The 25,779-nt window shown below is 45.0% G+C and overlaps 1 protein-coding gene across 1 annotated transcript; it reads right to left on the bottom strand.

The window, feature by feature from the left end:
• Positions 1-350: 350 nt before the first annotated feature.
• Positions 351-18,616, bottom strand: LOC109261956 (signal-regulatory protein beta-1-like). Its single transcript, XM_053890377.1, has 6 exons — positions 18,515-18,616; positions 8,695-9,051; positions 7,684-8,004; positions 6,780-7,118; positions 1,378-1,486; positions 351-871 (listed from the first exon to the last, which is right to left on the bottom strand). Exons 1-6 carry the CDS (start codon positions 18,582-18,584, stop codon positions 838-840), a joined length of 1,230 nt encoding a protein of 409 aa, XP_053746352.1. The 5' UTR covers positions 18,585-18,616; the 3' UTR covers positions 351-837.
• Between the last annotated feature and the right edge of the window lie 7,163 nt (positions 18,617-25,779).

Consider the following 25,779-nt stretch of genomic DNA (forward strand, 5'->3'; position numbering starts at 1 on the left):
GCCACGTTGGGAGTGTAGACGCCACAGAAGTGGACAAGCACTACAAATCGGGCTTCTTTTTCTGTCCAGATGTAGATGGTTTAACACCGTCTGGTCGCTGGACATACATTAGGAAGGCAGATTTGAAATGGGATATAAAGAAGGAAATCAAGGAAGGCTCCTGTCTTCTGTACTGCCAGTGTGTGTACATGAGCAGGGGGGTTGGGAAGGATGAAGGTGACAGAAGAGCTAGTGTTCCCATCACAGGGAGAGGAGGGAATCTTCTCTCTGGGATTGAGGAATAGGGCAGGTAGGCAAAGAGGAAGGAGGACATTTTTTCCCCTTCAAACCAAGATGGGATTCGTTTCTATTTAAGAGGGATTGAAGAACCTTACCAAGGCTGGGGAGACGGGGGGTTGGCAGGAGTAACCTGTTGGAGCATGGACTTGAATGTGTAGTTCATGACCACCGTCCCCAGAAGATGGATGAGAGATAGACTGGTGTGTGTACCAGGACTTGCTTGTCTCATTCTAGTAAGATATCCATGTGTCAGTCTCCACAGACGTTCCCATGGCCCCTGCTCGGGAATAGGTGGAAAGACCCAGCTCTGGGGGCATCGAGGTCTTTGAGGAGGAACAGCAGGAACTGTGGGCAGCTGGGTCTCTGGGGAAGCAGGCATGTGGGGCAGGGTTGTGGAAGCTTCTAGTTGTTCCTTGTCTTAGGCTGGGCCCCTCAGGGAAGGAAGGAGGCAGCAGAGACCGAGGATGGCATGTAGCAGGGGAGGAAGGAAGGAGCCGTGGACCCATGTTCACATTTCATTATCTGCTCATCATTCCAGAAATGTTCTCCATGTGTCTCCTATGTCCTCGGTGCTGTTTTCCTCCCGGGACACCTGTAGTGAGAGGGCAGAAAGTCCCTGACATGGACCGTGCCTCCTCAGCCTTCCTCCCTAGGTCCTGATCCCCCTTCCCCATCCTCTCCAGTCTGCCCCACGGAGGGTCAGAGCGGGAGCCGTCCTCAGAGCAGCCAGCAGGCACCTGTCAGCATTCCTCTAAATGTGGACACCTTGCGCCCAAATAATCTAGAGATGGTTTCTGTGGGGTTTCCCACCCAGGTGTTGCTCACTTAGCCCACTCCCTTGCCAGAAGCTGTAGGTCTCTGTGTACATCCTTTCATAGCCCTTGACCCCATCCACCTCTTACAGGACCCAATAGTCATCCTGGGAGTTGGGAACCTCCCAGAGGGATCCCTGAGGCTCCAGAGGATATGAAGGGAGGTGCGTCACCTGCTCTTTATTCCAGGTGGGCGCTGACCCTGTGTGACCTGCGGGCTGCCCCTTCCACTGACCTGGCTCCTTCTGGGACTGACCTGGCCCTGCCCTCCTTGTCCATATCTCACCAGTGAATCCATTGCTTCCTGTGGCCATAGATGGCAGAGACAGAGACGAGCAGCAGCAGCTTGGGGCCCAGGAAGAGAGCCACCAGGAGTGGAGTGGACAGTTCTCGATCTGGAAATGAAGGGACAGGAGGCAGCATCAGAGAGGGATCCAGGAGTCCACTCCCAGGGGCCTCGACTTACTCCATCTGAGGGAACCTGCATCCATCTATGCTCTGAAGCTCATGAATTTCCCCTGTGAGAGGCTCGAGGCAGAATTCAGGATAAGAAGTACCTCATCTTGCTCACCTCTGCTCAGGCTACTGGGTGTCCTTCCTGAGGGAAGGGCTGGAGACATGAGCACTCAGTAACATGTAAGTGAGGTTTGCTGACTTGCTCCCCACACCCAATGGGGCAGGTCTGACACTCTCTTCTGAGGAAGGAACAGGCTCATAATTTACTGAGGGTCACAAGATGAGTGGGACTCTGCTGTCCTTAGGATGAATCTGAGACCTTGTGTTTGGACTAGGACAGTCCAACCTCTCAGGGTCATAGGAACGAATGTCAGCCTGGCCTCAAGTAGAGGAAGGACAGTGTCAAGGTGAGCAAGGTGCAAGTCTGCCCTTCTTTGTTCCACACGCGAGCCTCGACGACCCCATGTTCTTGTGCTGAGGGAGCCCTCGGGGTGGCCTGACCTCACAAGACCTGCTGGCTGGAGAACACCCTGGTTAGGAAAGGAAATGGGGTCTAAACCTGGGAGGGGCTTCAAACACCATCCCGCGCCCCTGGACCCCAGTACCAACATCAGGTAATGACATTGTTCTTTTGCACGTAGATCATTGGGTCTGCATGCATAACTTCAGATTCTTTGCCTTTTTACAGTGACTGGATTTTGCTCTTAGATTTACATCAAGAAATTCAAATACGTTTTTGAAATATATGGAATAATCTTAGAGGGAGGAGCAAAGACCCACCATTTTTACCCCTGGTGTGTTGGGGGACGGCAGGTCTCAGCTGGGTGGCCCTCTGGAATTTTTTCTCAGTTGAAAAAGCTGCATTGCCCATGTTTGCACCTGCTCTAGAGGGCAGCGTGCAGCAGAGGACTGGAGGAAGTTCGGGTACAGAGGTTTTGCCCCTCTGCACCATTTAAAATAAGGCAAAAATAGCATCCAGTTCGTCTGTTCTCTGTGCAAGTATGACTTTTCTGTGCTGCATTGTGTTCAATATCTCCTTTTGCCAGTCTTTCCTCCTTCTCTAACTCATACCTGTGAATGGGCACCACACCACAGTGAGGTTTCTCCCTTCTCATATGATGTTAGAGTTTGCTTCCTAATACAGTTGACCTGTGGAGTTTGTCTGGGAAGGGTCTGGAAACCCAGCTCTAATGTGCAGATACCGACCTGGGTCTCAATCAGCTGGCTGGCCAAGAGGTCCCCTGCCTGGCGGGCAGAGGAACAGGGGAAGGTCCCAGCTTTCCCTGCTATTGTCACTGCTAAAAGCTCACAGTGGTGACCTGGGATGGAGTAAGTAGAGGTCAGGGGTAACCTGGTAATCTGGAAATCGGTTGGGAATTATAAGAACTATTGGGTGGATGAGTGTTGCTGAGCATCAACCCTTCAGGGAAAGACAATGCAGAACTCAGACTGGTTGATCTCTCATGATAGGTCATGTGTGAAAGAGGACTTTTGGGCAACATTGTAGACTCCCACCTATTAGATCCTGAGGGCAGAAAAAGCTGAGGACATAATTGGGTCCAACATAATTATAAGAATATTGGTGCTACAAAGAGGATTGAATTCTCAGCTTCAGTATACTGCTCTGCTAGAACAGGGCCGTGATCGGGAAATACGGGAGACAAGTACTGATGTGGGATAGGGACTTTGGGGCCAAGGCATTCAAAGCCCTCAGGGCACTCGTGTCTGCTGAGGACAAGGCAGCAGCTTAGTTACTCATCTCTGAATACAGCTTCTGAACCCAAAGAAAAAACAATAAAAGGACAGAAAATTCTATGGAAACCTGGCTTTCAGAAGTCCTTGAAGAGCAATGGCCAAACTCCAAAATGTCTGGGAGACAAAAGGGAAATATCACACAATCTGAAGGCACAATAGCTTACACTGCTGCCCTCCCACCCTCACCAGCCATAGGAAAGGGCAGGTGAAGAAGACAAGGGCAGTTATACAAGATGCCTGAGAGTTTTTTAGAAATCCTGCTGCCAATATTAAATCCAACTTCAATGAGAAAATATTGGAAATGTGTCCTGCACATCAGGACACAGATCACAGAAAATAGTTTCAAAGTATGCCTGACTTAAGATGGTTGGCCCCGATTCCCCAGAGTCTGTGGTCCCTGACATGGCAAGGTAGACTGTGTGGTAACCAGCTATGGTCTTGAGTGGGTCATTATCTTGGACTATCGGAGTGGAGCCAACAGAATCACAGAGACCTTTACAAGTGAAGGAAGGAGGCAGGAGAGTGGGAGCAGGAGGCATATTGACCGCAGCAGAGGGTAGTCCGGAACGGGACCCTAGGAGCTGGAACAGCAAGGACACAGACTCTCCCCCTGTTCCCCCAGATGGAATGCAGCCCTGCCAACTCATTGTAGACTTTCTGCCTCTAGAAGTGGAAGAAAAAAATTGTGTTGTTTGAAGCCACTAAGCGTGTGCTAATGATTACAGCAGCAATAGGAACCTGATGCAGGGAGTCAGGGAAATTTAAAAAGATAGATGTGCATAAAGGGGGCAGGCATGATTTAAAATGCATAACTTCGGGGGAAAGACAAACAAGATTCAAGAGGTGCTGTTTCAAAGTTGAGTGGTGAAGGGAAGAAGGAAAAATGGGACAGGCACACGTGGCATCCTGAAAGAAGAACAGAAAGATCAGAGGACTCAGAACCTCTCTCCTCCAAATGCCCAAACCGGCCAACCAACCCCTGTAACATACCCGGTGATGCTATACTGAGAGAACAGAGGTCTCTTAAACTAGAAGTGTTATAAAATACCTCAATACCATAAACGTGAACCAAAAGATGTGCATTCTTATTCCAACCCGTTGAGCCAATTATCGCAGTGACTGGAGCCCTGGGATGCCCAGGGGAGGCTGTGGCATCCTGGTGCAGCAGGGTCACATAGGCATCCAGCTCTCCAGCCCAGACAACCCTAATGTCCATTTCCGGTCTTAGCACACAAGCAAGTTTGCTAGTTCAGGCACACTGGAAGCACCAGAAGTTAACAGCCCTAGTATGAGTTCTAGTGCAAGGCCAAAGACTAAAAACCTAACCCAGACCAGTCCAGAAGAGGTGGTGTTGATTTGCCTCTTCCTGCCTTCCTGGTTCCGTATAAGACTGACCCCTGGAAATCATATGAGGTCCAAGAATAGGAGGACTCTGAAAGGTGGAAGACGAAGTCAGGCAGTCTAGATGCCTGCAGTCTGGAAGAACACAGCCCCAGGTATCCTGGCTCCACACTCCTGACTCCCCAAGTGCAGAAGGAAGTCCAGGTGTGGCATTCAAACAAAGAGAGACTAGTATCAATCATCCTAGCTCCCATTTCAAAAAATGAGGAGGAGCAAAATAAACCCCAGTCAAGCAGAATGGGGAAAAAAAAGAGGAGAAAAAACAATGAAATTGAAAATACACCATAGAGGAAATCACCAAAACAAAAGAGTTTGTGGAAAAGATCAATAAAATGGAAAAACTTGTAGTAATTCTGACAATGAAATAAAAGGGAAATAGTTCCGATATCAGGAAAGAAATATGATATCACTACAGACCCTACAGACATCAAAAGGATACAAAGGTAATATGATGAGAACTCTGTGGGTAGAAATTGGACAACTCAAGAAAATGGGCCAGCTTCCTCAAGCATCCACAAGCATCCAATATAAAGTAAAGAATTTGAGTAGCCCTAGCTATTCATACTCTCTCTCTGTATATATATAGATATATCTAGATATATCTATATCTAGATATATATCTAGATATAGATATATCTAGATATATATCTAGATATAGATATATCTAGATATATATCTAGATATAGATATATCTAGATATATATCTAGATATAGATATATCTAGATATATATATATGTAAAAAGGAATTGTGGAGTCCCATGTGGTTTCACAGGAAAGTTTTTGCAAGCATTTCGAGATGAAATAAAACCAAATTTGGTACACAGAATAAAGCCTTAGAAGAAATTTTGGAAAATCCGAATATAGGTTCCGTTTTAGCTGATAGTGGGAAATTACTGTTAATTTTACAAAGTATGTAATGGTACTGGCTGTGTTGAAAAACAAAAGTCATTAATCACATGACCACACAATTATGGACTCCATTTGCAACTGGATGTGCATCCATGACTGAGTCATTAGTGGACGCAGTTAGGCAGGACCTCTAGTGTTAAGAGAAGTTGTTCTCCCCTTCCTATCTCTCCTCTCCTAGTTGGCAGGCAGGGTCATGGACACTCGGTGTCCCAGTGTTGACCCAGCAATGAGGACAGTGTCATGGGGTATGTTAGAAGGGAATGGGCCTTTGAAAGGTCTTCTGGAACAAAGACTCCTGGTAACATGGCTCAAACTCCTCCATATATTATAAGAGTGAGATAAGATACAATTTGGTCATAGAAAGGGGACCTGTAGGTCTTTGGGACAATGCCCAGCTGTTATCTCTAACATGCTTGTCTTATAGGCTGGTGGTCCCTGTCCTCGGGGACTCAGGTTTCTCTTGATTGGTTTAGCCCATCACCTGGACTAAGGGCAGGACATCTTCTCCATCTGTCCCCCATTGCTCCCTGAGTTGGTCCCGTAAACTTCCAAGCTCCCAGGGTGGTTGTAGCAGATCAGAAATGAACTGGAATTGGCATAAAGTAAATGTGCAGTGAGTAATCATGATTATTGCTGGCCTGTTGTCCCAAAGCAGGGGACAAAGGTGGTTTGTGCTGTGAGCACCCATGGTCACCTGGGAGCCTGGTCCAGACTCAACACTCTGTCCTCAGGGTTCCCGTCCAGAATTTCAGAGTGGCAAGTGCAGACCTTTGCTGAGAAGGGGTTAGAAGGGTGTAAGAAGGATTGATATGAAGCCCAGGTGAGAATGAACAGAAGGAGGAGGTGGCTGGCCTGGCGTGGTGACATAATTACTGTCAGGTGAAGGTGCAGGAGGCAAGATGCTAGCGACAAGATCATCTCCCTCCCTCTGTTGTTTCCTTCTCTAATGCATGGTTATGTCAAAAGATCTAAAAAGCTATGTACCAAAATCTTAACAGTGGTCACTCTTGGAGCACGAGCTTTGGGGAGGGAAGCTCATATCAAAATTCTACTTTATGTCTGTAGACCTCTAGATTATTCTATAATAGGCATGAATGACTGCTTTTCACATAAAAAAAGAAAAGATAGAATTTAAAGTGCCAGGTCAGTTGGCATCTCGGACTCACCGTGGGTCGTATGGGCTTCCTGGTCCTTCTGGTGGGCAGAGACCACAAGGGTATGGGTTTTGGTGACCACGGGCTGCCCGTCTTGCTGCACCTGGCAGGTGAAAACCACATCTTCCCTGTGGACGGATAAATTCACCAGGAGCCAGCTCGTCCAGTTAAAGGTCCCATCCTTGTTCTCTATGAGGTTCGAGGCCATTGAGGCCATTTCTGTTCGGGACACGTGTCCGTTCTCCAACCAGGTCAGCTGTAGGTGCTGGGGGTAGAACTTCTTCACTTGGCAAATGACCTTCACCTGGTCCCCTGTCATGGGTTGCTGGGCAACCTCCAAGGTGGGTGGAACTGAAACAGCACAGAGCAGAAGCTCTGACCTCATGGAACAGACACGTCACCGGGGAGGGGGTCGAGAACTTAGCTCCCCCCACGCAGCAAGGGAATCACCCAGATCAGTGTTAGGCATACAGCTGGTGCTCAAACACTGAGGGTAGTCTTTGCATGTGCGTGAAATCCCTAAGCACAGTGCCCAGTACACAGTAGGTGCTCAAGGACTGGTAGCTCCTATTAGGGTAATGATGAGTGAAATCGAGCCCCCAGCATGCATTTGGAATCGAATAACTAGCAAAATCCATGAAATCACCGAGCACACAGTGGCTGGATTACAGTAGGTGCTCAATAATTGGAGTGGCTCTGGGAAAGTAAATCGAACTACCTAGCACGGTAGGTGTTCACCCGAACTGCCGTTAAAACAGGAGGAGGTGACGGTACCCCTGGGTGCCCGGTGGTTGGGAGGGTCTGTCAGGAGGCAGGTTCCAGGGGATGGAAGGCTGGGAGCACGGAGTGGGGGAGGGGCAGGCTGGGAGGCTTGGGGGCCGGAGCTGGGCTTGGGCCGGGGGTGACGGGCATCTACCTCGGAGGGTCTCGGACAACTTGGCAGTCCCACGAAGAGGAGGGCCCCCCTGCAGGGTCACGTGGGCCACCTCGCAGATGACCTGGGAGCGAACGTCCCCCGGGGCCAGCGGCAGCCTGGCTGTGCTGGAGATGCTGTAGGAAGCGCTGTCTCCCTCTGGGTCCACGGTGGTCTGGGAGGCTGCCAGCTCATTCCCGTTTTTGAACCATTTCAGGGTGACGTTTCTGGGGGAGAAGCCGTGGGACTCGCAGGTGAAGCTCACAGTCTGCTCAGGTGTGGCCCTGGCCGTGGGGCCCGACACCACGGGGGGAGAGGGTTTGGCTGCAAGAGGAGCATTTACGAGCAGTAAGCATGACTCTGGTCATCCTCAGCAACGACAGGTATGTGACACTGTGCAGAACCATCGCATGGGTTATGTTTTAGCCCTGCTGATAGTGTTGGGAGGGCGGTGTCGGAGACTGAGTCAGGGGCAGGGCCCGCGTGCAATTCCAGCCTCAGTTCAAAGTCCCCCTTGTCTTCTCTGCCAGGGGACTTCCCACCAATCTGGGCACAGGAAGGACATTTCTGGTGGGTGTCACTCTCGGTCTCCACCTCCTCCTCCTACAGTACCCAGAACAGAGCTTGCACATAGCAGGTGCTTAGTAAATGCCGAGTGTGGAGGATTCCGGACACATCGACATGAGTGCTATTTGGAGGCAGATGTGAGGATGGGCCTTGTGACTAGCATGTCTCCCAGACTTTCAGTCTCTCATCCTGGGAACCAGAGGGCTGGTCAGGATTGAAAAAAGGAAGAGCTGGGAACCTGCAGACCGCGGTTCCAGATTTTCCCACCGTTTATCAGCCGTGGTGTCTTCAGCAAATAGCAAGGCCTCTCCAGGCCTCAACTTTCGTGATCTGTGGAAGGGGCTGATTCAGGGGCACCCATAACAGCACCTGATCCTTATCTGCTGCTCAGACAGTGGAGGGCATTCTTATTGACTTGTCACAACCAGGGGACGGAGCGATACTCACCGCTCACGGTGACCTGGGTGCCTGGTCCAGACTTAAACTCCACATCGGGGTTCCCTTTCTGGAACTTCACACAGTAGTAGGTTCCCATGTCTTCTGGGGTGATGTTACTGATGCGGATGGAAAAGTCCAGGTTGTTTCTCCTTGTGACGTCTGAAACATTTGTTACTCGAGGGGAGTGAGGGTCTCCTCTGAAACTGAAGATTAACTCCCGGCCTGGCCCTGTGCCCCTGAACCACTCGACCTTCCCAGCGGGCTGCAGGGAGGTCAGGGTGCAGCGCAGAGTGGCCGTCTGTCCGGCCGCCACAGACACCGACTTCTCGGGCTGGATCACCTGCAGTTCCGCCTCACCTGCCACACCTGGGGGGAGAACAAAACAGCTATTTAGCATCCTTGTGCGATCCTGTCCGTCCGCGCAAGTGTTTATCCACAACAGCTTTCACTGAGTGCACACCTTGAGCCCAGCACGCTGCGTGTACATGGCATGTAGCCCTCGCAATGAGCCTGTCACATGGGACCCTGTTACAGACGAGGAAAGCAAAACACAGAGAGATTCGGTGATGTGGCACACGGCAGGCGGACGGCCCCAGCCCTCTCTGAAAGCGTCGTGCTTTGCCAAATGATCCTGCTTGTCTGTGTTCTGGCCCCTTGGGGTGTTACACTTTCTGGTCTCTTGCATTAGGTGGGGCCGTGAGACTTCTTTAGACCATTGTGTGTGAGAGGAAGTGATGGATGTAGTTTCTGGGCTGTGTGTTTAACTTCTGGAAGCTCTATGGATCAACTTCCCTCCTTCACAAGCACGTGCACATGCTGGGGTCTGTCCCAGCAGCCTGGATGCTTGAGAGACAGTGATGGGCAGAGCTTTAAACACACCATAAGCATGTAGTTTCATAAGAAGTAAAACATTCAAAAATATGTGGTTTTTTCCCCCTCATATCGTAATCATTTTAGTTTCTGAATGCTATTGCAACACTTTTAAAAACTTAATGCCAAAACCTACAGCAGTTTATTATCTTACAATTCTTGAGGTCAGAAGTCCAAAATTGGTGTTGCTGGGTTAAAATCAAGGGTCAGGTGAGCTGCGTTTCTTCTGGAGTTATTGTCTTTGTCTTTCCAAATTCTAGAAGCTGCCCACAATCTTTTTCTCTTGGTTTCCCATCTTCCAATCACTCCAGATTCTTGCCTTTCTTGTCACCTGTCCTTCTTTAACTTTGATTTCCATGCCTCATTCTTATAAGGACTCTTGTGAATATATTTGGGCCACTTTGATAATCTCGGATAATCTCCCCATTTAATAGTCTTGAGTTAATCACTTCTGCAAAATCTCTTTTGCCATGTAAGAGAAAACTATTCACAGGCTCTGGGTATTATAATATGGACTTCTTTGAAGGATGTTGTTCTTTTTACCACATACGTATCCCCAGACTATTACAGAAACCAGTTACTATAAAAAACCTTTGTATCAGCCATTGTTATACAGGCTAAGAGGCAGGCAACTTACTGGAATCTGGAAGAAAGTCTTTTCAAGCAGTGACCTGGTGAAATAGTTTGTGAAATAAAATGAGAAATCAAAAACAAAACCAGAAACTGGACATTCTCAAATTTATAGAAATAAAACAACTCATTCTTAAAAAATAAAAACTTAAGCCAAAAGGAATCACAAGGGAATTTAGAGAACACCTTGAGATGAATGAAAATGGAAACACAACTTCCCCAAACTACAGTCTGCAGTGAAAGCAGCTCTAGAGGGAAATTTATGGCTGTAATGACTACATTTAAAGAGAGGAAAGATCACAATTCAGTTAACAACTACGGACCTTGAGAAATCAGATAAAGAAGAGGAAAAATAAATCAGAAGGTAGCAGAATGAAGGAAATAAAAAGGAGTAGTATCTCTATGCTATATATAAATACAATGTGAAAAAAAAAACAACAGAGGGGAACCCTTTTGCACTGTCAGTGGGAATCCAGACTGGTGTGGCCACCTTAGAAAACAATATGGAGGTACCTAAAAAAAATTAATCATAGCACTACCTTATGACCCAGAAATTGCACTACTAGGTATTTATCCAAAGGATACGAAAATGCTGAATCAAAGGGGCTTATGAATCCCAATGTTTATAGCAGCACTGTCAACAATAGCCAAATTATAGAAAGAGCCAAAGTATCCATCAACTGATGAATGGATAAAGAAGATGTGGTATGTGTATACACACACACACACACACACACACACACATACATACATACATACATGCAATGTATATAATACTATATACATATAATACACTAATATATATACTATATAGTAACATACAATATACATAGTAAATACTATAATACAATGTATATGAATATGGACACTTGTTGGATAAACACTGGGCGTTGTATGGAAACCAATTTGACAATAAATTATATTTAAATAAAAAAAGAATGAAATCTTGCCATTTGTGACGACATGGATGGAACTAGAGGGTATTATGCCAAGTGAAATAAGTCAGACAAAGACAGATACCAAATGAGCTCACTCACATGTGGAATTTGAGAAACTCAACAGATGAACATAGGGGAAGGGAAGGAAAAATGAGATAAAAAGAGAGAGGGAGGCAAACCATAAGAGACTCTTAAATACAGAGAACATACTGAAGGTTGCTGGAGGGGAGAGAGATGGGGGGGATGGGTTAAATGTGTGATGGGCATGAAGGAGATCACTCTTTGAGATGAGCACTGGGTGTCATATGTTAGAGATGAATCACTGGGTTTTACTCCTGAAGCCAAGACTACAGTGGGTGTTAACTAACTTGAGTTTAAATAAAATCCTAGAGGAAAAATAAAACCAATATCAACAGTCAAAACCAATATCAACAGTCAAGACTCAAGTGCATTTCTCTAAGTGAGTGGTGACCAATTCAAAAAGGAAATTAGCAAACAATTCCACTTGCACTAACATCATACTTAGTAGTAAATTGTTTTCATGGGGATGAAAGGCTGTACACCAAAAAGTGTAAAACATTTTTGCTGAAAGAAATGAGAGAAGACATAAATAAATGGAAAAACTTCCTCTGCTTGTGCATTGGAAGACTTGATATTGTTAAGATGTCAATACTACCTAAAGCGATCTACAGATTCAATACAATTGTTATCAAAACTCCCATGGCAGTTTTTTGTTTTTGTTTTTGCAGAAATGGAAAAGCCCATTCTAGAATTCATATGCAGTTTCAAGGGTCTCAGATCACCAAACAATCCTGGAAAAGAAAATAGTTGGGAAACTCATACTCCTTGATTCAAAAACCTACTACATAGTATAATAATTAGAGTACTGCAGTACTGAAAAGGAATAGAGATATAGAGCAATGGAATTGAATGGAGAGCCTAACAATAAACCCTCACATATATGGTCAAATGATTTTCAACAAGAGTACCAAGACCACTCAGTGGGAGAAAGAGTGATCTTTTCAACATGAAAAGAAACACGGGAAAACTGAATATCTACATCCAAATAAGGAAGTTGAACCCTCACCGTACTCTATCTAGAACAATGAGCTCAAATTGGATGAAGGGACCTAAATACAAGAGCTAAATCAATAAATCAATAAATCAAACAAATTTTCAGAGAAAAAACTGTAGGGAAAAATTGTGATATTGGATTTGGCAATGATTTATTGTATAAGAAACCAAAAGCAAACATAACAAACTAAGAAATATTTAAAACGGACTTAATGAAAATTTAAAAAAATTGTTGCAGGGGTCCCTGGATGGTTCAGTCTGGTATGTGCCTAACTCAGGCTCAGATAATAATCTCATGGTTCATGGATTCAAGCCCTCCATTGGGCTCTGTGCTGGTGGCGCAGAGCCTGCTTAGCATTGTCTGTCACTCTCTCTCTTTCTGTCCCTCCCCTACTTCTGTGCTCTCTCTCTTAAAATAAATAAGTAAATTAAAAAAAAACAAAAACAAAACTATCAGGCAGCAGAGGACAAAATCAAAAGTGAAAGAGAACTCACAGAATGGGGGGAAATATTTGCAAAGCATATGTCTCAGAAAGGATTAATAACCAGCATATAAAAAGAACTCGTACAATTCAACAACGAAATAATGAACAGCCCCGTTGAGAAAAAGGACCTAGGACTCCAACAGACATTTCCTCAAATAAGATATTCAAGTGGTGAGTAAGCACATGAAAAGATGTTGGACATCACTAGTCATTAGAAAAATGAAAATCCAAACCACAGTGAGATGCCACTTTCCCTGATAATGGCTTTTACCAAAAACAAAATAAAGCAAAACCAAAATACATACAAGAAAATAAAAAATCAGGATAAAAGGATTGGGTAAGCTGTGGATAAATTGAAACCATCGTACATTGTTGGTAGGAATAAAAAATGGTGCAGTCACTGTGGAAACTGGTGTTTTCACTAAAATTGAACTATAGAATTTACCATATGATCAGAATGTTCCATTCTTAGGCAAACACCCCCCAAATTACAGGTATGTACTCAGATCTTTGTGCATCTGTGTTCATAACAGTATTTTTCATGATAACCAAAAGGTAGCAGAAAAAATTCATATCTATCCATAGATGAGTGGATAAAAAGTGTTGATGTACTTGGACTTCTATTCAACCTTAATAAGCAGTGAGAGTCTGATATGTACTATACAATGGATCAACCTAAAAAAAATATCATTTTAAGTGAAATATGCCAAATACAAAAGGACAGGCATATGATTCTACTTACATGAAGTATGTACAAGAGACAGATTCATAGATACAAAAAAATAGAATAGAGATTATCAGTGGCTGTGGGGGAAGACGGAATGGAGAATTCTTGTTTAATGGATGCAAAGTGTCAGCTTCGGTTGTTGAAAAAGTTCCTGAAACGCACAGTGGTGCTGACTTCCCAACTTTGTGAAAGTATGTGAGGCCACTGGCTTGTACCCTTAAAAGTGGTGAGAGGGTAGATTTTATGTGATGTGTAGTTTAGCATAATTAGAAATATGGCTTCAAAGAAGGTGATCGCGCCATGTAGAGCCTTTGAGTTGGACTAAATGGCCCGAGGACAAAGAAAATTGTTCCAGGGACTGGTAGATTTGAGAAACATGTCCTTGAAGGAGGACATAGCACCATGGGAACACCTAAACAAAAGAAATAGTAGTCTGCAAATTTTTCCGTGTTCTGAAAAGAGTTGTGGGAGGTGGCCTATGTCGGGACATTGAGTTATACATTGAAGGGACACAGTCATTTTGGGGGCATTCATTTCACTTCAAGTGCAAGACTTTACAGTTGGATTTCACTGCCTAAGTGACTAGCCAATCTCTCGAGACATAGAGAAATACAAAATATTTCCTTCCTTTTGAAGTGTCCTAAAAACTAGGCAGGCATATAAATCAGAGGAGAGGGCTACTGGAAACCACACATACATACATCCTGTGTTCTTTTCTATTTCTTAGCTACTCAGGGAGAAAAGTTGTGGTTCGCTCGTACAGAGTGTGAGCTGGTAAAAGCCTGCACTTAGCACAATTTGAAACCAACCATGCCTCCTAAGGAGGGTGCATGCTCTCACAGGCAAGTCTTGGGTGTGCCAAGAGCATCAGGTGGTTTGATCTGTAAGTCTGGAGAGGAAAGTTGGGGTCAGGAAGCCGAACTGCTAAGACAAATGGGAAGAAATAGGCATGCATCTTGGGGAAGGAAATGGAGGGAACAGGGGAGGGAGGAGGTGAGAGGGATTAGAGGGTCAAGAGGAGCCAGGGAGAGGTGTAAACTCTGCCATCTGTGTATGTGTAATCCTCATATTTCCTTGTCTGGCCCAGGCCTTGCCCTTGAACTCTGGATTTGTATGTCTGACCAGCCACTCACCACTTTACTTCTTTTTTTTTTTTTTTTTTTTTAAATTCTGGAACTCTATAGTTCACCAATCCACCAACTTTTATTTGTTTTTTTTTCAATATATGAAGTTTATTGTCAAATTGGTTTCCATGCAACACCCAATGCTCATCCCAAAAGGTGCCCTCCTCAATACCCATCACCCACCCTCCCTTCCCTCCCACCCCCCATCAACTCTCAGTTTGTTCTCAGTTTTTAACAGTCTCTTATGCTTTGGCTCTCTCCCACTCTAACCTTTTTTTTTTCCCTTCCCCTCCCCCATGGGTTTCTGTTAGTTTCTCAGGATCCACATAAGAGTGAAACCATATGGTATCTGTCTTTCTCTGTATGGCTTAATTCACTTAGCGTAACACTCTCCAGTTCCATCCATGTTGCTCCAAAGGGCCATATTTCATTCTTTCTCATTGCCACGTAGTACTCCATTGTGTATATAAACCACAATTTCTTTATCCATTCATCAGTTGATGGACATTTAGGCTCTTTCCATAATTTGGCTATTGTTGAGAGTGCTGCTATAAACATTGGGGTACAAGTGCCCCTATGCATCAGTACTCCTAATTCCTTGGGTAAATTCCTAGCAGTGCTATTGCTGGGTCATAGGGTAGGTCTATTTTTAATTTTTTGAGGAACCTCTACACTGTTTTCCAGAGCGGCTGCAACAATTTGTATTCCCACCAACAGTGCAAGAGGGTTCCTGTTTCTCCACATCCTTGCCAGCATCTATAGTCTCCTGATTGGTTCATTTTGGCCACTCTGACTGGCATGAGGTGATATCTGAGTGTGGTGTTGATTTGTATTTCCCTGATGAGGAGCGATGTTGAGCATCTTTTCATGTGCCTGTTGGCCATCTGGATGTCTTCTTTAGAGAAGTGTCTATTCATGTTTTCTGCCCATTTCTTCACTGGATTATTTGTTTTTCGGGTGTGGAGTTTGGTGAGCTCTTTATAGATTTTTGGATACTAACCCTTTGTCCGATATGTCATTTGCAAATATCTTTTCCCATTCCATTGGTTGCCTTTTAGTTTTGTTGGTTGTTTCCTTTGCTGTGCAGAAGCTTTTTATCTTCATAAGGTCCCAGTAGTTCATTTTTGCTTTTAATTCCCTTGCCTTTGGGGATGTGTCAAGTAAGAAATTGCTACAGCTGAGGTCAGAGAGGTCTTTTCCTGCCTTCTCCTCTAGGGTTTTGATGGTTTCCTGTCTCACATTCAAGTCCTTTATCCATTTTGAGTTTATTTTTGTGAATTCACCACTTTACTTTGATAGAGGTAAACTTCTCACAGTTAACTCATCCCAAACTGAACTCAGTTTCCAACACGTCCTTGTACATCTCAGCTGAGGCACCTTTAGTCTCCCAGACGCTCAGGTCCAAACCCTCGGGAGCCTCTCTTTCCACCCCAAACCCTATGTATCAGGAGATCCCCTTCTGCATGCACCCACAATCTGACCTCTTTCCCCTTCCTCTCCTGGCTGCTGTCTTGGTGCACACCATATGTCCTTGTTTGCACAAATGCGGGAAGCTCTTGAATGCTCTAGTTCCTTCTATGTATGCCCTGTGATAGTCTAATCTCAACCAAATCCTAGAATAAGTTAAAACTCATGTCGCATCATGCCACTTGTGTCTTCAAAACTTTGCAATGGCAACCGTTTCACTCAGAGTAAAAGCCCAAATCCTTGAACAGAGCGGGAGGGTCAGGGCATGTGCACATGCTGTTCCCATGCTGTTCAGGAAGGCTTTTCTTCCAGAAGATCACATGGCCCACACCCCCACCTTCTCATAATCTTGCTCAAATCTCCCTTTTCAGTGATGCCCACCCAGGCTGCCTCTTTATTTAAAAAAAAAAAAGTTTTTTTTTAATGTTTTTATTTATTTTTGAGATAGAGAGAGACAGAGCATGATCGGGGGAGGGGCAGAGAGAGAGGGAGACACAGAATCCGAAGCGGGCTCCAGGCTCTGAGCTGTCAGCACAGAGCCTGACGCAGGGCTCGAACTCACAGAGTGTGAGATCATGATCTGAGCTTAACCGACGCTTAACCGACTGAGCCACCCAGGTGCCCCCAGGCTGCCTCTTTAAATACATCCTACCCTAAAGAGTCTCTCATTTTCTTACCCAGCTGTACTATTGTGTTTCTTCTAACACTCATCGCTTTCTGGTATGTTGTGTTATTTGCTTAATTGGTATATCTATCGTTTCCAGTCTTTTTGTTCATCATGATATAACTTCCACGAGGGCCACTGCTTTCTCTCTTTTAATAACCAGTACTCCGTAAGCTCATGTAACAGTTCTTGGCACCTTGTAGTTATCCAGTCAATATTTATGCAACGTGTGAATTTGCATAGGGCAATCCCTTTCTGAGAACTTGGAGTCTATTTTCGGTGGAGAATTTCCCAGGAAATTATGAGAAGCCGAGTGTCCCATGAAGATGTCTTGGTGAAAACAATCATTTGCATATACCCAGGAAGCAGAAGAGCCCCAGAGAAGCAAACCACACATGGTCTCACCCACACTCGCCTTCCCTACACCCACTGGCAGATCTGCAAACTTCAAGGGATGGATGTGGGGCCACAGGGTTTGAGAAGAGCAATGGTTAGACCCGGGAGATCTAGACTCAGACTGCCTGAGTTCAAACCATAGCCCTGCCTTCACCACTGAGTGACCTTGGACTTTTCTGTGCCTACTTTTCTTATCTGTAAGCTAAGGGACAAACATGTCTACCTCGGATACAAAGATCCTAAGAAATAACAGACGCGTGCATTTCCAAGTGTGTGTGGCACAGGGTGAGTGCTCAGGAAATTGGAAAGGGATTATGCACGAGATTTCCTGAGGCCTGGAGGCATCAGCCGATGCTAGATAATTGGGATCAGGATATAAGTACCGGTGTAGATCCCATAGGCAGGAATCTCCACTTCTTGTATCCCCCTTTCCCCTCTTCACTCTGATCCAGCATGGAAGAGGACCACCAAGGCAGTAATACACAAAGTTCTCATCGTTTCACCCAGAAAGAAGTTTACTTGCCTTAAGAGCTTGGTGGAGAGTGAGCAGTAAGTTTAAAGAAGTAGAAAAAGAGGGTGACTAGCTGAGAGGCAGCTAACCAAACGTGTGTTCAATGTACATTTCATGTAGAGTGGACATGATGTGAAGGCAACAGTAAGGAAAGCGCTTTCAAATATCCTGTGTGTGTGCACACGCCCGTGTGTGTACCCTTCCTCATGCCCACTCCTACGTGTACACACACAAGTGCATCCCCAAGTATACATGAAGTGTGGCCCAGCATGCTAGCATACAGATCACTTTGAGGATTTCATGAAATTGTCATACATGTTGAAAGCTCAGTAAAAGATTTGGCGCATAGGAATCACCCAACACATCGTTAACCAAAGTTTGGGAGGACACACAGCAGAACTGGAACTCTGGAGACCTCGGAGTGTGCTAAGTGATGCCTCTTCTTCTGTTTCCCTCTCTGTATTTTCTGATGTTTGTTTAGTTAGCCTCCGCCGAGAAACCAAGAAGCATAACACGGTGAAAAGAATGAACCGTGGAGCTGGGTGGCCTGGACGTGAATCCCGGCAGCTGTACTGACTTAAGTAGGTGACACTGGGCCAGTTCCACTCTCTGCCTGAGTTTCTCCATCTGCCAATCGGGAGTACAGTCCTAGCTATCAGGCGGGGGTGTTGTGAGCATTAAATAATTTAATACATACACTTGTCCTTGTGGCTGATGAAAGAACCCGCTGTTTGGATATCGCTGGTAACCAGCTTCAGGTGATGGATCTATACACACAATGCTCCCATCCCTGATTTCCTGCTCTCAGATGACACCCGGTCCTTGGCCTTCTGTGGCAGCCCTGCACAGCACACCTGTCCTTACCTGGAGGCCCTTCAGGTCCAGGGATAGGGGGAGGTTGAGGAGGTAGGGAACAGGGATTATACCTCAAGGCGATGCTTACCTGTGAGTCCCAACAGCAGAGGCAGCAGCAGGTAGGAAGGAGGATGGGGCCCGGAGGCAGGGGCTGACATTGTAGAGGTCTGGGGATCCTGCCCTGTGCAAATGTGTGTGCTGGGGAGAATAGGCCCTCTGTTCTGTAGAGAGGAAAAGCCTGCCTCCTCCCATGATTAAGAGGAAGTGCCCATGATGGGGTGATGTGGCTGTGAGTTAGCAATCTGCTTCTAGATTGTGAAATAGAAGTCAGGCAGAGAAGGCCTCCCTTGCTGAGTGAGGGATCCTGTCACATTTCAGAGAGAGTGGAGAGGCCCGGGAGAGATCATGCTTCCTCCCTGCACGGGGCCTCTCCCCGCTCTTGAGGCCCCAAGTTGGGTATAGAGATTACCGAAGTCAAATGGAGCAATGTTTTCTTTTATAGATTGTGCTTCCTGTGTCTGATCTAAAATGTCTATGCTAAACCAAGGCCATGAAATTCAGTTTTGTTTTTTTCCTATAGTTTCTTCTAGAAGTTTTATAGGTAGCCTTTCAATTTACGTCTATGATGCATTGATCATATTAAGTTGTTCTTAGTATTTTTGTGTTTACTGTATAGTCACATTATGATAAAGTAATATTTTTTAGACAATATTAAGTTTCGTTTATGTTATAAGGAAACAGTCAAGAATCTTCTCCGTCTTTCTACATATGAATATCTAATTGTTTCAACACCATTTGTTGTAAAGACTATCCTTTCCACATTGAGTTGCGTTGGCACATTTTTCAAACATCTCTTGACCAAATATGTATTATGTATGGGTCCAGTTGTTTTTTTTTTTCATGCCAGGGCAAATTTTATTTTGGAAATATTTAAAAAATTTTTATTTTTAGGGTTGACATACAGTGCTGTGTTCGTCTTAGGTGCACAACACAGTAATTCGACGATTCTATGCATTATGCAACACTCACCATGGTATGCATAGTCACTATCTGTCATCATGTAACATTATTCCAATAGTGTTGACTGTAGTTCCCTGTGCTGTTCACTTATCCCTGGGGTTTATAGGGCAAGGTAGTTTTTTGTTTTTTAAGTTTTATTTAAAGTGTAGTTAGTTAACATACAGTGCAAGATTGGTTTCAGGGGTAGATTTCAGTGATTCATCAATTATATTCAACCCCCAGTGCTCATCATAACAAGTGCCTTCCTTAATACCCCAAAGCCATTTAGCCCACCCCCTACCCACCTTCCTTCATCAACTTTGAGTTTGTTCTTTATCATTAAGACTCTCTCATGTTTTTATTCCCTCTCTTTGTTTTTCCTTCCACTCATGTATGTTCATCGCTATTATTTCTTAAATTCCACCTATGGGTGAAATCATATGGTGTTTGTCTTTCTTTGACTTTCTTTTGCTTAGCATAATACATCTAGCTCCATCCACATCATTGCATATGACAAGATTTCATTTATTTTGATGGCTGAGTAATAATATTCCTGTGTGTGTGTGTGTGTGTGTGTGTGCGTGTGTGTGTGATCTTTTTGGTTTATATTTGCAACTTAATTGTGTCAGGTGTTTAAAAATTGATCTTGAAGGATTTAACACAAATACAGGCTCCTTACCAGTTTATTAATCCCAGAAATGATAACGGTTGAAGGAATAGAGGAGAAATTCTTTTCATATATGTGTATATATTGCATAGTTATTACAATATTGAGTAGTTTACTCAAAAACAGTTACTGAAGTCCTTCTATACCTAGACCATATACTAGATTAATAGATACACAGAGAGAAATCGAATAATAGTTCTACTCTCCAAAAGAATCACCACCAGATGACAAACTTCCAAGATATATCACTATATTTCTCTATTGGCTTTTTGACAGTTTGCAAGAAAACACATCACCCCTGGAGAAGTGGCACTTACGCGTCTGACAGAGCGAGACAAATAGATTCAGTCATATGGTTGGTTCAAATGTGGATAGAATCTCTGCACATGGCAGGTATAGCTACCAAGTCCGAGGAGGGTGAAGCTGGAACATTGTCCCTGTAAGGGGAACTGACACAGCCCAGAGAAAGCAGGCAATTACTATAGAAAGTCCACTGTGGGAGCCTGGAAATTCCTGGAGATGGGTCATCTGCCCAGGGTCTGTCCCAGAGGAGGATTCAGGTACTTGTTAACAGATTCCTGCATAGGTAAATGCATGGCTGAATGAGAGTGTGCTTCGAGTGAATGCATGCTTGATGCATGGTCGGATCAAGGAATGCATGCAGAAAAGAATGAATGGGATTGACGAAAGCCTCAAAATCTTGCTCTCTCTTTTTTTTTCCACTTTGGCCATGTAAGATGCAAAGATGAACATTAAATACCATTTAAAAACCTACAGGTCAGGTGACTCACTCTACGATTTGGTAATTCTAACATTTTAAGATTCACAGACTCTACATCTCTTTGACTCCAAGAGACTGAGATTTTACATAGGAAGGAACTAGGATTTGGAGAGGTTCAGTAATCTGCCCAAGGTCACAAGTGGCAAAGCTGGGGTCACACCAGACACAGCGTGTTTTACTGTCGTGCTAGTCGGACACCCCAACTTTCAGGCTCTATGCATTTATGATTCCTGGCTTCTGAAATCATGATCTAACGACTTCTAGAACTCTTTGCAACTGGGTTTTCAGCTGTGCAGTAGAATGAGGAAAAACAATGAAGAAAAACGGCACGATTGTTAAATACTATAAGATGTTATATATTTCAGTAGAATTCATAGGAAGTCACAGTATGACATAGGCTAACACTAAGCCAAAGGCAGGGAGACTGGGTTGTGGTCCCTACACTGACACCACAGCCCAATGCAGGGGACTGGCAGGGAAGCCACATGTTTCAGCTTGAGGGAAAGATGTGAATGTTCCATGGCCAGTGGATGGCATGGAATGTGATTGGACTTGGAGAGAACATTACTGAGGAAAGCTAGTTTTCCCAGAAGAACAGATGGACACCCTAATGACACTGTATTTGACGAAATTAATGCAAATTGAGCAGCAGGAAACACTGGTTGTCCTCAGAGAATGAGAGAACAGCAGAGCTGAGGGTAGACCAGGGCAGACCATGGAAAGATCAAGTGCCAGGAGAGAGACTCAACCCCTCTGGGACAACTAATCCAAATGACACCTGGGAGCGGGTGACACACAAGAACCTTCCTGCTGGTGTCTCGGCTCCCCAGAAGCCATAAGAGTAGACCACAGCCACGCGTGGATTTCCTGTGTGGGGATCGATGTCTTGACTGTGTTGTGGTGACCCTTCAGGGAGCTGTCACCAGACCCCGATGACATTCCAGTTAGAAATGAGTGAGTGGAATTGTGCAGGCTTGTAGAGGTTCTGCCTGCCTTTGGATCCCTTTGTTTTGTCTCAGGAGATACTAAGCTTGGGGGCTACCTTTCTCCATGTTGAGATTCCATCCAAATCCAGAAGATTATATGGGGCTACCGTGTCTGTGATTTATGTTTGGAGTCAGGAAGTAGGCCAAAAAAGACACAATGCACATTCTTGAGCTCAGGTTTGTCCCTAAACCTCAGGAAGGCCAGACAGACTTGTAGGCTCAGTTTAATAACTTTTTGGACCATTCGGTGCACACATGTAGTTGTGTTTAACCTGTTGACTATCTTTTGAGTTTGGAGTTTTTCTGGCCCTGTGTTCATGTTTTGGTAGTTGGGTCATCATGAAGGGCATGGTCTGTCACATGGCTTCATTCGAGAGTGGGCACAGGACCCAGACTGAAAGAAGAGCCATGTGTAGAATCCCAGCCTACAGGGTTGTTTGTGGGTGAAGGGCCACGGTATCCAGTGTGTAGTGATGACTTGGTACATGCTTCAGATTTTGAAAATTTTAGTTTTACAAACCAAAGGGATGGAGGTTGTCAGGCTGTACTCACCATTCACAGACACAAGGGGCTTGAACCAGATACCTACGCCACATCAGGATGCCCTGTTGTTAACTTCACATAGTAATAGGTACCCCCATCCTTGGGCGACACATTACTGATGTGGATGGAATAGTCTGTTTGGTTGATCTCTGTGTTTTCCACTTGGTTTAATTGGGGGAATGGGCTTCTGGAGGAAGGGAGTGGAGAGACTCAAGAAATGCTCTCAGAAAGTGATGGGACCAGCATGTTGGCTTCTATGTCACACCGGAACGGGCTCTACTCAAGCACAATGCTTGTGTCCGGAGACTCTCAGCCCACACAAGACTGATGACGCTTCATGTCCACGAGTCCATTGCCATGCACTTACTGCCAGGGCTATTTTGCAACTGGTTCCTTGTGAGCCCTGTCTCCTCTTAGGGATCTACAGGATGTTAAGTTCAGGGGGGTGGTTGAGCAAGAGGAGCATGCAGAGCAGGCCCAAACTGCCCATAGGAGATGACAAGACTCCCCTCTCCCAGGGATGTCACCATCCTCTCACATTGTCCTGGAATGACGAATTCCATGCTGGGAAGCCATCCATGGCCCCCACTGAGCATCTTTCCTCCAGCCTCCAGCATCTCTCCCTTCCTCCAACCTCCAGGAGACTTCACACCTTCCATCAGGCTCTAACCTCTTCAGGGACTGGGATATTTCGTGCCTTGATGGTCAAGGGCAGTGGATTTGTAACCAGATGCAATCAAAGTTCTAATCCTGAATCCACTTCTTGGTGACTGACCTATATATCCTTTGACTTTGAGATCTTCATGTGTATATTCAAATATTCAACCCTGAGCTCATAGTCTGCACTCAGACATTCTCCTACTCTTTCCACCCCGTTCCGTATGTGGCACATCCTCTATCCATTTGGTCACACCAAGAAGTAACCCATGTTCTGCATCCTGACTTGTCCACTCTCATCTGCCTGCTAGAGGCCCTGTTAGTTTTACCTCCTAAATATCTATTTTACCTCCTAAATATGTATTTCTCCATCTCCATCATCATCGCTTCCCTCAGTGAAAACTATTACTTCCTAATAGGCTACCCCCGTCTTGTTTTGCCCGGTGTAAGCTCTACCTTCTCCTTTATCCAAGATGGTTTCTACAACACACATCTGATTATACCCCTTCTTGCATAAACAGTTTTGTGGTTTCTCATTGCTTTTATATACCCAGAGTGTTTGGTATATGATATATGGTATATTTTGTATGGTATATGGAGTATGGGATGTGGTATGTGTTATATGTATATGGGATGCGGCAGTGTAAACAATCCATTCTTCCAGGAGTGGCTTGGCCCCTAGAGACAAAAGATCCCCATCTTTTTCTGGTACTGGTCACAATCTCTTGTTCACCTTGGCTTCCCTGGGCAACAGATGTTGCGATGGATATTAACAAGCAGGTCATTTTCAGGGAGTACTTTTAAGAACAAACCTGTGGAGGGGAGAAGAAGGGAGCAAGAATGTTTAGAAGAAGCTGAGCTGCAGTGAGGTCTCAATGACAACCTGAGCTGATGTCCCGTGTGTTCCGGAGTTAGGTTGTTACCAGGGATGACCTTGGGCACGGTAGCTCTCCTCACCTGAGGCCATCGTAAAGAGGGTGACAGGTGAGGGCCACCTCCTGAGACCTGGTATATCACAGCATCCACCTTGCTCTGCAGAGCCCCTTCCAACTCTGTTCCTTGGGTTCAGGATATGGATTAACTGCCCCCCACATCAGGTCTTAAAACTACCCTGGGGACCAGAGTTCTCTGTTCACACCTGGACTAACCTGGGCTTTACTACTCGGAAGCATTTAGAATGAGTATCATGGGGGACTGGGATTCAGCTCCTTCTGAGATCTCGGAGTGCCTAGCTCTCGAGTGAGCTCTGGCAGAGGACAGAGGAAGGAGGAGAAGGAACCTCAAACCCGAAGTGAAATAAAACCTGAATATTAACACGAAATCTCCCCACCATTTGTTTCCTTAAATTTTCCCCCAAGGGAGCTCAAAAGGCAGAGAGTCAGCTGAAGACAAGATGTTGCAATTTTTTTTTAATAGACTTAATTTTGTGAAACGGTTTTACATTTAGAAAAAACTGCCACAGTCATACAGAGTTGCAATATACAGCTTCACACAGTTTCCCCTCTTATTAATGTCTTACAGTAGTACGGTACATTTGTTATCATTAATGAGTCAATATTGGTACCTGCTCATTAAGCAAAGTTCATAATTTATTAGATTTTGTCTTGGCTTGTGCTGCTGTAAGAAAACACCATAAACTGGATGTCTTGCACAACAGGAACCAATTCCTTCCGTTCTGAATCCTGGAAGTCTAAGATCAGGGTGCCAGGATATTGGGGTTGTGATGTTTGTTTACCACAATTGCAAAGCAGGTGGTTATGTTGTCTCCTGGTCCCCCTGCCCTGAGATGAACCCGGGTGACATTGTATGAAAGTAAAAAATGAAAAAAGGGGATGGGGACCAAACTGAACGTGTGTAGGAGAAATGAGAAGAGCTGAGGCTGCAGCTGAAGTTCAAACTCAATGTGAGTGGGGTTCATCAAGACACAGAGACCTTCATGGCAGTGCTGCCAGGGATACTGTTTCCAGAGTCTAGATACGCAGCCAGAGGAGGAGAGTGAATGCAAACTTACCACGTCACTGAGGAAAGGGGGAGGGGTGGGGAGACGATGTCCCAGAAGATGTGACACCAGAAAATGTTCACGAATATGTTGTCAGGCGTTCACAGCATTGGAAGTGCAGCAACGTTGCAATCTAATCCCAATTGAGAAGCAGGTAAGATCATTGAGATGCTTGTTTTCTTGTAAACTGTGCAGTTAGTTACAAGAAGGCAAGCACTCTCCACAAACTACTCTAGGTAAGTCTTTAAAAAAAAATAAACCACTTCCCTTTTCAAGGTTTCTTTTTTTTTAATTAAAAAAAATTTTTAATGTTTTTTGTTTTATTTTTTTAAGACACAGAGAGCAAGTCAGGAGAGGCAGAGGGAGGGGGAGAGAGAAATCCCAAGCAGCCTCTCTGCTCTCCAGCCAGAGCCCAATGAAGGGCTCGAAACCATGAACTGTGAGATCATGACCTGAGCCAAAATCAAAGAGGTGGACGCCTAACTGACTGAGTCACCCAGGCGCCCCACCTTTCAACGTTTCTAATGTTTCAAATGAGTGTTTACCAAATGGATAATAGTTTTACTGTCTTTTCATGTCTCTGTACATTCATAACTGGCAGTTGGGGGGTTCCCAATGTGTTGAAAAAAGTTTCTAAAGTTCACAGAAAAATTGTTGCTTTTCCCTCTGATTATTGAGATCATGTCGCCTGGTTTCAGCTGCACCCGTCATTGTTTTGGTC

The sequence above is a fragment of the Panthera pardus genome, unplaced genomic scaffold, assembly GCF_024362965.1.
Source record: "Panthera pardus isolate Hobbes unplaced genomic scaffold, ASM2436296v1 HiC_scaffold_25, whole genome shotgun sequence".
Classification (NCBI taxonomy): Eukaryota; Metazoa; Chordata; class Mammalia; order Carnivora; family Felidae; genus Panthera; species Panthera pardus.